General features: G+C 34.6%; 1 protein-coding gene across 4 annotated transcripts in view; it reads right to left on the minus strand.

Moving 5' to 3' along the window:
• Window positions 1–1,286: 1,286 nt before the first annotated feature.
• Window positions 1,287–12,876, minus strand: part of LOC149799581 (transmembrane protein 43-like) — a 56,391-nt gene continuing 44,801 nt past the window's right edge. For 3 of the 4 annotated variants that reach the window (XM_089958919.1, XM_089958916.1, XM_089958917.1), the window contains exons 10-12: window positions 5,739–5,840; window positions 4,319–4,439; window positions 1,287–2,760 (exon numbers count right to left, since the gene is read on the minus strand). In XM_089958919.1, coding sequence (XP_089815045.1) covers window positions 2,498–2,760; window positions 4,319–4,439; window positions 5,739–5,840 — 486 coding nt within the window. In that variant the 3' untranslated portion in view covers window positions 1,287–2,497. The remainder of the gene's footprint in view (window positions 2,761–4,318; window positions 4,440–5,738; window positions 5,841–12,876) is intronic. The other variant, XM_089958920.1, reaches the window with a different exon arrangement.

Here is a 12,876-nt window from a genome sequence, read left to right on the forward strand (position 1 = left end):
CTAATATTAAAGATTCTCCAACTTGTTTTCCGTTGGGTTGGCAGGTTATCTAAAAACGGCTTCCTAAAGAAAACTACAATTTTTAATATTCTGAAACTAGAACTAAAGTAGCAGCCCAAAATAAGAATATTAAATTGACAATAATGATTATAATCAGGTCATACCATCCAACATAATAAAGGAATGAATGACTATGCCACATGAGATGTTACGACAGACCCAAAAAACAAGAGAGAAATATAAACGAAACCAAATTAGTACTTACCTTGTAGATTAGCTTGATGAAATAAGACTCTTTTTTTGAAGAAATTAACTTTGTTTTGACAGATTGTCAAATGGTAATTACTCAAAGCGGCGCTGCTGACCATTTGAATTTTCCAATCGAACTACACCAGAAATCACAGGATATCTACTGTTTGGGGAACATTCTCTTGTTATATGAAATGAAACCATTTATCGATCATAATTTTATCATGTTTTATTTAATGTGTGCTCAGTGCATTATGAAATTTGAAGTAATCAATTTCTTTAACTCCACTTTCAGAAATTCCATGACTTTTCCAAAACTTTGCAAGGTTTTGACAAATTCCATTACTTTTCAAGGCCCTTGAAATTTATTTTTTAAATTCCAAAACTTTTTCAGGACTCCATGACCCGCAGGAACCCTGTTGTTATTATTATTATTAGTAGAAGTAGTAGCAGTTGTAGGGTTTAACGCCATTTTTTCAGCAGAAGATAGGCTATATATGGCAGTCAGTATAAATGGTGGAGGAAGAACCCAGGAAAACCCCCGGAAATAACCACTGACCCACGAGAAGCTACCAGCAACCTATCTGACATAATTTGTGGTAGTAGTAGTAGTAGTAGTAGTAGTAGTATTTGAATATTTAACACATTTTTAAACCATGGTGGAAAGTGTATATGGAGTGAGTCTACCTTGTTTATATGAATCACCTTGGAATGGATATTACTATCATGGTTCTTTGGTAGAGATATATTTTTGGTAGGAATGTAATACTTCTAGGATTCCTCATAAAAAAGGAAAGTTTTTTTTGACAGCCTCTCATTACTAAAACACAATATTAAGATAATCACTGAAATTAAATAAGAAAGTGGTATGCACATAATGGTGTATTAGCCAAATTGTACTATCAGCATAGTTGTTCTTAAATATAATTAACATATAGATAAACAAATATTTCAACAGGGTCTTTATGCAAAACCAAATTAAGGTGAGACATATAGTAAGAGTATCCATTGTAATCTACATGAAAGAGAATACAAAATTCTATAATCAACAAAAAATCAACTTTATTCCCTTTAAAATGAATTAACTTACTCATATTTACTGAGCATAACAATGAATATAATTTCTATAAAAAAAGACAGTTATAAAATTCAAGGATGAAATGTAATTATAAATACTAGATATTTTATTTAACTCTTCCACATGAACAATGAAAGAACACATGTTTATGTCAATTTATTTTTTGCAATGCTGCAAATCATACAATAATCATTGTTACTATCGATTCTCTAACATTAGCATTATATTATTTCAAAAACAATTAAATTATAAATAATAATCTGGATTACATTCTATTGTAGCAAATGAATACTGATTAACCCTTTACCTCATACAACCGTCTTTGGACGCCTCTACAAAAGTCGCATCGAAGCGACTTTTGACGCTTCTACAAAAGTCCCATAGAAGCGCCTTTTTACGTCTGCTGTAAACAACGGCCATTTTAAGCCGGTTTTCGTAGCGCCACCTTCGGGGAAAACCCCTTATTAGATACTACATTCATTTCTGTGAATGACAATTACGTCAGATCACGTGGTCACTGTTTATGTACTGGTCGATATCTGCTATTTAAAGTAACTGGGTCGTAATCTCCACTCTCCAAAATGGCGGTCGCGGATTTCATTCAGTACTTATGAAGTTTTCATGATTATAATCACAACTATGAAATATTCAATAACCTAGGTAAAGGCTCTGATATTGATATAGGCTGCAATTAGTTTTTATAAATTATCAAATTTAGATGACTTTGTGATGTAGACACATATGAAAAACTTGTAAATTTCGAGTATGAGAAATGGCAGCTCTACGGTTGGTCACACGGCCTCACTGACATGACGGTGAACGAATTCTCTCCAGATTTTAAAGCACATAACAAATTCTTCCGTGATAAATAATTACACAGCTATAACAATCGGACTTTACTCTTAAATTGTTCCACATGTAATAGATGTGTACCAAAAATGTAAAATGGTTAAAATTGCTGTTAAACGTAACATACACTACATTGCTTAATAGTTCACAGGCAAGCTATGCGTATGCGGTCGACTAGGTAACCTGTGTTCTGTGTATAGCGAGCTGTACTTTGTCACTATGCTCTATGAGGTAAAGGGTTAAGCTGAAAGAACTGTTGATAAGAAACATCTCTCACACACAATACAAATGCAAATTTTCATATTACAGTCTTGAATATAACTAGTCGTCTTTAGGTTTCCTGGTCACAGTACAAAACAAGGCGAATGAGCAAATGCATATTAGCATCATACAGACTCCTAGTAAAGGTCTGTAAATGATGATGCTCAATCCAATATAAAAGGAGGATATACCAATGGAGAAAAGCAGTGTCATCAGATTCATATAATTCACTCCCATGGCAACATGCTCACTGAAAATTGAAGCCTGGCTCATCAAATTCTCTCCACTAACAATACACGCATTGGCAATTGGTATCCAGTCACCTGTAAGGATTGTCAGGAAGTATGTGTTAATTGTCTTTACATGTAAGGTTCATTTAATAAAAAATATTTCGTGTACCAGAAACACAAAAGTATGCTTCACTGAAAATTACATTATTAGTTCACTTTCATGTTTACATATGTTGTTTAGTAGAATGTTGATTTCATATGGAACAATTACATTAAAGTGCCTAAAAAGTGACCTATCATATGTACTTGATTATGTATTGAATCAACTGCAAACTGCACAGACCCAGCTCATTCTGTTGTTGCATAATCTGCCAGTTGATCTGTGTTTTTTGCAGTTTGTAAGAAGTAATCAGTAAAACAAAAATACAAACCTTAATCAGCTACATAGTATATGACAGGACATCAGGATCTATTTTGTATGCAGTTGGACATGATTTACAGCATGTATATGGTGCATATACAGAACTTAACTTAAAGTGTGACAGACATATGGAGAGAGATAGAGAGTAACATTATCTGCCGAATATGATCGAGTTGGAGCATACCCTTTCTTTTGACAAAGACAAATTCAGTATTTTCTACAACAAGAATTATTCAACTCCTTTTATTCTGTAATCAGAAGACTGCATACAATCAAATACAGGAGATTTCTACTTCCCTGTTGCAAACTAAACCTCATATGATATATAAAGTATGTTATCACTGCATTTATCTGCTAAATGAAGTAAAATCTCATCTAAAATAAGAGTTTGATAAATTTGTGAAACTTCAGTCAGATGATTCTTTTTTAATACAGTGCCTGTTCTAGAACAAGAAATACATTAACTCATTAACCCCTGGTGCCACGTTTACGCGGCAGGAGGTAGTAGTCTATTGCCAAGCTCTGTAGCGTCAAGGTCATGTACGATACACTAAAGTGGGTGGTATTAAAGAAAGGTAGAGAGATGTGGCTCTACAATGATGCCAAATAATCTGAAGTTCTAGTTGCACTGCAAAATACAGAGTGAAAGACCTAATTTTTTGGATCCAATTTTTTTCCACCCAAAATTCGTCCATGGTCGGAATTCGATTTTGTGTCCGAGTTAAAAATATTTGGCCTCAGATCTAAGGCAGACCGGTCTGAACTGCACAAAGACAGGTGAACCTTTGCAAAAGGTAGGATAATATGGGCATTTGGAATAAAGAGAGGTCTCAATATGAAAATGATGGGTCCGTTAAGCAAAAAATAAAAGAACTCCAACTTTTACCCTTCTGCTCATGCGCAAGCGAAATAGCCAATGAAAAACAATGTATTTAACACAACTAGGCATTAGGTTAATGGGAAATCTCCTGGAAGTCGATGTATTGGGATGTATTCAGAAATAGCCCACAAAATGTGTTTTCTACTCGCATTTCAGGCTAAAATGACAAAAACCTCCAGGGGTTAATGAATTAATGAAACACAAAAGTAATCAGAAGAAGAAACTAACTGAAACATAAAACTTAACTAAGGTGTTGATAGATAGAGGAATAAATGGACTGTCAGATAAGGCTAATATTATATGCTCTACAACTATCATGCTGGCATAAAAAAAATGTCCTGACAACTTGCCGTCTCTACCGAGGAGTGAGCTTCCAAAGAACACCAATAAGAAGCCTCCAAATCTGATTCCCCAGGTCAACACAGTATTATGATTTTTCTCTTTTTTAAATATCTCCATATCAAATATCTCCTGTAATAAGAAAACAAAATACAGTCCAGTGTCAATAATCAGAATGCTACATATACATTGTCATGGTTGATGCACACAAAAGAGGACATTTTCTTTTCACATGAAGGCTGAGGTTCAAAATCGGTCAACAGGGATAACAGGGTGGGCAGCTTATCATACTCAAGGACAATGTTTGGTGAACAGGTGCAAATACATTACCTAACATTTTTAAACAAGGTGTGAAGAATAGAACACCTACTGGTCTATCACATGTAACACTGCATGTTTACTGCATTTTGTCAACATTACATAATATCATAAGTGATGATGTTGCACAGAAACAGTTAAAAATTCAAACTTTCCCCTCTCTGTACAATAAGCTTACAGTTGCTGGATATTTAATAAGCAAAGCACTGCTGATCTAGATGCTGCAACTCACCCAATGTGGGATTGGTTCTTTTAATGTCATGTACCTCTTATTTGAGAAGATTCTGTTTTTATATACGTCATTGTTGACAATGTTGGTACAACATCCATAGGGTTTTCATGATATTGCTTTGTACTGCTAAGTGCAAGCCTATGTATATGATGACCAAATAGATATTGCAAAGGGACATACTATCTGGACATGTGCATAGCATGCTTTCATAGGATCTACACTGACCAAGAATGAAACTGCAGAGGATTAAACACTTGAAACAGTGTTTCCTTAAAAAGAAATGTTACTCCTTAAAGGTTCTGTTCATGACCAAGTTTTCAAAAGGCAAATATTGTAGTTTAAGGAAATATATAACAATTAAATGTCAGACATATCTGTTCAATTCCAGTAATAAAGTTTTATCTGACAATGTCCCCAAACAAGCACAGATTGGTATTAATAAAAGTCTGCATTGTTGCTAATTTCTTTCATTAGTTTATTTTAGGCTCAGGCTATATTTATAGAATTACACAGTACTTTTGTAATGGTTGGGTATGTGCTGGCACAATGCATATAGTACTTGCAAATCACATGATGTGAGGGATGACATTGTTAAAGCAGCCCTTGAGAACTGGTGGGGGTGGGGAGAGGAATCCTTGAATTGTAGGATTTTGATCAATTCAGGATATATTAAGATTTCACACCTCAACATTCTTGTGCCTTGTGGCTATAGTGTCTAAGCAATCTGGAAATCACCAAGACTTGGATAACTACAAATGGATAATTATTGTCACTATGTGTAAAAAATCCAACATGCAAATCTAGGAAACTGACATATTAACTCATTTATTGACATATGTCCAGCAAATCGAGTTATACATAAAATGTGAACAAGTACACACCTTTGGAGAGAACTGTCCATAGTAGAGCATTTCCAGCTCATCACCTTCCAGGGTCTTGTAAGGAACAAGTTCTGATCCGAACTGTTTGGCTACTATAGTGACCTGCAATAGTTAACAGAATGAGAGTCATTAGTTGTTTTGGTAACCAAAGTCTTGAAACTGCACATTAAATTTTTCATCAAAATGAAGGTACCTGATAACTCTATGTTCCTAAGATAATATGCTGCAGAAACCAGAGCTACATGGAAAGACAATCAAAGGCAATAGCACATCCAAATGATAAAATGGAATCCTGAAAAAGAAACCTATTCAAGTTTTCATCAACACAAAAGCAAGATAGCAAATTTAGTTTAAATCTAAACAATCATACTTAAGTAATGCTGCAAAAACCAAAGTCATGAAGACAGACAATTAGGGGCCATAATTCATGTAACATATTTCATCGAATAAAATAAACCAAAGCAAATTCAAGGTTATGTCAATGTTAGGTACATGCTAAATCTGGTTCAAATTGAAGAATCCTTGGCAATTTATGCACAAAATCCCATTTCTTATGATGACGGTAAGCATGGCTTTAAATCCACTAAATAATGTTGTAGAACACTGAAAATCAAACTCTGGTTTCATCAATATATACAATGCTGAATGCTGAATTTAGTTGAAATCCTACAATCCTTGGTCAAGTTATGCCATGGAAACCAAGTCAGGAGGAAACAAATCCAGGTGAAACAATTCATATCAACAAATGGAATGCTGGAAACACAATTCATTCAACTTCTCATCAACATAAAGTTACTTGTCAAATTGGATGAAATCCCAAAACTCAAAGGTAAAGTTATGCAGCAGAAAGCAATGGCAGAATGATGGGTAATCAGGAGAAATAACTCCTGCAAATGATTTCATGGAATGGAAATGATTTCATGGAATGGAAATGATTTCACGGAATTTCATGGAATGTATAAATAATTTCATGGAATGTCAATGATTTCAAGGAATGCTGGAAACTAAACTTGTTCAAGTTCTTATCAATATACAGCTGTACATAAAATTCAGTTGCACACACACATGCACATAGAGGTTACAAAAACATAGTACACTAGCTATAATACATTACACCTTGTATAATATTCTGGAGTACATATTTAGAATGAATATGCTATGTTTTAAAGATATGTCAAGGCTTCTGTGTATTATCAAGAGCAGCTTATGTCATGAGGCGTTCATTTTAACTTTTGAAGCAACCTCATATAATAATGTATATCAATATACAGATTTGTTATAGTATATTCTTTGAAAAATGTTTGTTAACCGAATTTTGTTCTGAAATTGGAATGATGTAAAGCACTGGAAAATATATCCCAAAATCTCAAATTAATCAGACTAAAATTGATTGTTATCAATATTATACTTGAAAAATAGTCAAATTGCCTGAAGTAAAGAAAAAATGCTTTAGGTAGAGAAATAGACCCCCCCCAAAAAATCAATATAAATGCCATGCAATGTAGTTAGTTTCCTTTACTAAAGGTACAACTGCCTACATATAACACTGGAACATACCCACAGTGCCATGCATAATATATTTTTTCAGTAACATGAAATAATGTTAGAGTTGCTTGCCTACTTCAGATACAATTTGTCATACAATCAGTTTCTGTTTATGTAAAATGCATTTAAATAAATAAATATGATGCTTGATTCCACAGATTTCGATGTATATGATGCTATGCACAACTATACAAGGCACTTCATTAATATTGTGTTCCATCAGAGTAAAACAGAAAATGAGAGAGATCTTTGTCAGAGCAAGATTACAATGAATGGCACATTATATGCCCTCAGTATGTTTAATGGTCCTCCAGTTTGGTATGGTTTACTCTGAAGAACGCTGACCAATAGGATCCCCCACCTTTGTTCAAGGTACAAAGCTTAAAGTAAATATTTTATTAATATTATGGAAACCATTAATATAAAGAAACCATTTCCTTCTTATTAGATTTACAACAGCCATGACATCTTACCTTTAGAACCTAGAATCTAAAAATTTCTTTATTGCCTTAATTGCAAGCAATCCAGGAAGTCTGTTCAAGAAATTACAAGTTATTTTGCAAAACCCCTTTTCTCTGAGCAACACTGACATCGACCTTTTGACTCCCACACTGACAGGCCTCTTCCTTCCCACAAATGAAAGCCACTCACAAAGTTTGTTCCACATTTGCAATATAGAAACAATGTTATTGTACAAAACAATAATTCTTCTTTCAGTTACAGTGACATTGACCTTTGCAGTTTTGGTCCTAAAATCAGTAACCTGTCTCCTTACCCCAAACGCAAGCCTCCCACAAAGCTTGGTAAATACAGATGATGCAGAACATAAGTTGTTATATAAAGACATTTTTCTTCTTTCAATCACAGTGGCCATCACTTTTGACCCCCAAATTGAGAACCTCCATCAATGTTTGGTAACTGTAAATCGAGTACATTTCAAACCTGAAATCACAACATTTTCTTCCTTAGCCAACTACATGTCACCCACAAAGTTTGGTAAAGGACAGGTCGATGAACAGACAGCTAGATAGATGGATCGACTAACAACATCATAATATATAATCCTTCAACTTAAGGTAGGCATAAAAAAGAAACAAAATAAGACTGAATCTACAACAGTGTGTGTGTGTGTGATTTGGAATTTTAACGTAGCTTTAAAAAAAATTCAGTCATATCGCTACGATGTCTGCAGTGTGGCAGTTTATAGTGATGTCTAGCACTGGGGCATCATGCCGCAGACATGTAGCATGATGTCCCACCCAGTCACATTATAATGACACCAGGCTGACCAGTCCTAACACATACGTCTTAATGATGAATGCCAAGCGAGGCAGCTGTTAGTACCATTTTTGTAAGTCTTTGGTATGACTCGGCCGGGCATCAAACCCACAACCTCCCTCATCCGACGTGGACACTCTAACAACTAGGCTACTGGAGTGAATCTACAACATTACTTTTCCACATATCTTCGACATTTAAATTATACATGTTGAAATATTAGTGGGTTTTCAGCATACTGGTGTCAAGATTGCTTCTGTGACACAACTATCTGAGTAAGTCTGAATAAAATTTGGAATTGTAATTAAATCTTACTGTATCTTATAAATAAGGCAAGAATGGCCATCCTATCATATTGTCATGAATGTTTAAAGATCCAAAGAATAATAACAATTCTGAATAATATCTGTTCAGAAAAACAATCTCCCACCCTGAATATTTCTTGTAATTAGCATCACGTTGGGGATTGTTCTTCTCTTGGAGTGTATACAAAAATTTTATATCAAAAAATAGTTTTTCATATATGGCAAGGGTGAGTCCGTTAAGGAGAGCTCTCATTTTTTCATTTCATTCTCACTTAGTTTTAAAATGGCTTTTCCTATACGAGTGTCAATGTTTTCTTAAGGGATTTTTTTTATACATCCTAGGTCATATTCTGCATTCACATGTACTGTGCTGCACATGCTTTATATTATGGGGTATAATGCTGTCATGAGACTTGCTTGAATAAATCCTGAATTTGTCCATTCTACTGACAAATACAATGGTTGAATTTCCGTCCTGTGCAAGTTTGGGATATTGTTTGCGAAATGTGCAAAAGATTTTCCCTTCAGAGTCAATATATTCAAGCCAAGGATAATTATTAATCAAATGAGGCTGAAAATTTCTCTTAGTTGTGACATTTGACTTGTGTCTCTTTGAAATAATAATTACCACAGACTCTGTGGCAGCCTTATATTTGACCCTCCACTTTCATGTGAATGTTCCTTTATTTACTTTCTTTATGACCTTTCTTGTGTAATGTACATTTTAAAGTAAATTATTTCTCCAAGAATTATTACCCAATCACATTAACGTTAGGGATACAAGTTTGCTACCTTTCGAATCCAGCCCTACTAAAAGAAGAAAATTTGTCTCTTTTGTCTTTATCATGTAGATATAGGGCAATAACTTGTGCATTTTAAATTCGCTTGCCACCAACAGGTGACACCAGTTTATTAAGTTCAACCAATGGACATTGGAGTGATTGGGGGGGGGGGGTCTTCAAGTAATGTGAGTGACTGAGTACGCATTCTCTGAAAAACATAATTGACAGTAAAATTTACTTTCCCCTTTGAATACATTCCCCTATCATGTTTACAATGAAAAAATATGTAATAGAAGGAACAAATGTTTAGCATCCTACGTGTACCCAAGTATCCTTCTAGGGAGGAAAGATTGGGTTTCATATGTAAATGATAGTCTGTTCTCCTGCAAGCAACGCAGTCTATGACCATGTGATATCTGGTCTATCAGGTTAAGAACATGGTTAGTGAAGTCTTCTTAGCATCAAAATTCACTGGCAAATCTTGCAAAGCTGAAAGACTGTGTTGGTTTACTAAGGTCTTGCGGTCATCTGGGCAACAGCCACAGGACCACCAGATGCAGATTTTGTCTCTGCAATGGTAAATAAATGACATAAAAACTCCAGAAGGTTGACTCTACATGCCAGCCAGTAACTACAATGATATCTCTCATTGAAATGCTGCATTCAAATGTGAGGCATGCAGAGATCACTCTAATTAATGAGTTGAAATCCTCATAAGGTAAGTTTGATCAACTGAGATGTCAGAGTATGCCAAGCATATAACTCACATAAACCACGAAGACAGTTTGAGGGGTGGTATCCTGCTTCCCCGCCTTCACGGGGAGAAGAATTGGTGCAGTTTCCACAACGTGTCTATCTACAATTAAACTAGTGCTTGATGGCATGAACAGGATCTTGCATGGCAGCTGCTCATGACTCATCTATAGATTAGAGAGAGAGAGAGAGCACATGCTGACTATATGATTGCTCACTAATTGTATCCTGTTCTAGTCCATGAAGCCAGATTCTGTCATGATCGCTGAACTGTCTGATAGGAACTGAATATAGTTCAGGTTAACTTAAAGAGAACGTAGCTGAGACTAAAGCTATCAGGAAACAGGTTTTGGATGATAACAGTCCTAGCGAGGTCTAGGCTAATGGTTTGAAACTTATCGCTGAGCCATGCTAAGACCCAGGACAGATTCAAGTTTGGAAAATGCAGGGTCAGATATTTTGGTCTATTCAAATAACAATTGGCTAGTAAGTCTGGTATATCTTTATTATGAATGATATCTCTTCTGAAAAGATGCCTCAATTTATGAAGCAGTAGCCTTTGATGGTAATTGGTGCCAATTTTATCTCCTCATAAGAGACAGAAAAAAAACCTACAAAGTTTACCATTCCACAAGAATAACCCAACCCTGTCTGGACAGAACTTCAGCCAGAACACCAAGCCTGCTGGAAATGTATCTGATTTGCAGGTAAATCTAACATTGGTTAAACCAATGGTTCCCCAATCATAGTTACCTACTTCCTGTATTTCACACAATATCTGTCAAAATCAAAAAATAATGTAAAACCACCTGTTTATGTCAACCAGTAATTATCCAAACAAATCCAAAATTTTGAATTCATGTCTTGAATTTCACACAAAATGGTTTGGATTTTAACAGAATGCTTATCCTGTACACTGTTGTGTACAGAAGCAAAGCTTAAAAACTTCCAACACCTAGTGGTGGCATCAGGTGTTAATTTGGAAGAGTTATGGCCCATTGTCATCTTGTTTAAAAAAAGAAAATAGGAACTTGTCCTGGACCCGTGATTTGGAATTTTTTTACTTGTTTAACTAGAATAAAAGACAGTACATACCATCAGGGCCATAGGATTAGATCAGTCTGACTGTTCTATTTATTTTCACAAGCAGTATAAAATAATTTTTATCTGGCATATAATCAGCCAAACAAATTGGTATCATGATCACTGAAACTTCTATTTTATATTGACAAGAAATCATTACTGCACTCAGAAAAAAATAATTAAAAAAAGTCAAGAAAGATCAATAATATACCACATAAAAACACTTAGTTTTTATTATTATAGGATCATATGAATGTTTGACTAATTTGTAAAAGAAGGTTTTATGGTATAAATCTTTCATTTTCTTTATCAGTGGAGGTGTTGAATATTTAAATGTTGCCCATGATTGTAGATTGTTCTTTAAGATAATATAAACATGATGAAATGGCCTTTTGACCTTAGAAGGTTCTAGAAGGCATACCTGCGTTTTGTCTTGCTTGTGAATTATAAATAGGTTCTCTACTGATGTTACATGGTCTTGTTTTTTAAAAGAAATTTGACGGTTCTGGAAGTGAAGTTTTGACCCACATACCAGTCATTGTATTGTTTTAGATTTTTATAAGAGGTTATTATCATCAAAATTATTCATTTCAACCATAAGTTCCATTTGCAGAATCATTGTTAGTTGTGTTCAGATATAATTTGGGAGGAATCATGTAAAAAGTATTCATTGGATTTGCAAAGTGCTCACCAACATTTTAGATAAAATCACTACTTTAGGATTATTGTGAGTACATTCAAGGATGTTCTTGATTATATAATTGTGAGACATCAAGACTGCTGCACATCAGTTCATCCAAGACTATTGGCTTATCAGCAAATTCAAAACTAGAATTCATTTGAAACACTATATACTTTTGGACTTAGGACAGAACTTTTAGGAATATTTGAGAATTTAACTCAAAATACTCTAAGTTCATTAAACTTTCACTTTGTTTTCTAGGGAAATAAATCATTTGTTGAATTTCAATGAACTTGTTGGTTTTGCTTTTTCGTCACTAAATGTAAGACCATAGAGTCATAACATGTCTTTAACACTGCACACACTATAGCCCAATATGGAAAACTATTTTTTGTATGGAAATGCCGTGTGCAGGAAAAGAATGATCTTAAATGTGATGCTAATAATAAGAATATACTCAGGGCAAGACCCTTTGCTCTGTCAATTGATAGAGTCTTGCGAGAGAAGAAGATAGGGACAGGTCTAAATTCAAGTAAATTCCATCCAATTCTTCCTGATGAAAGTAGTGATGCTACCATATTCGAGCAAGAAATAGCACATACAAGACATCTTGACAGTAACAAAAAGCTGATTAAAATAACTCAAACTTAGGTAAAAGACAGAAATTTTGGGAGAAGTGAGCGCAAATGGGACAAGTGGTTGGGAAAAAA

This window comes from Sinohyriopsis cumingii, chromosome 5 (assembly GCF_028554795.1).
Source record: "Sinohyriopsis cumingii isolate HCF-2022 chromosome 5, ASM2855479v2, whole genome shotgun sequence".
Classification (NCBI taxonomy): Eukaryota; Metazoa; Mollusca; class Bivalvia; order Unionida; family Unionidae; genus Sinohyriopsis; species Sinohyriopsis cumingii.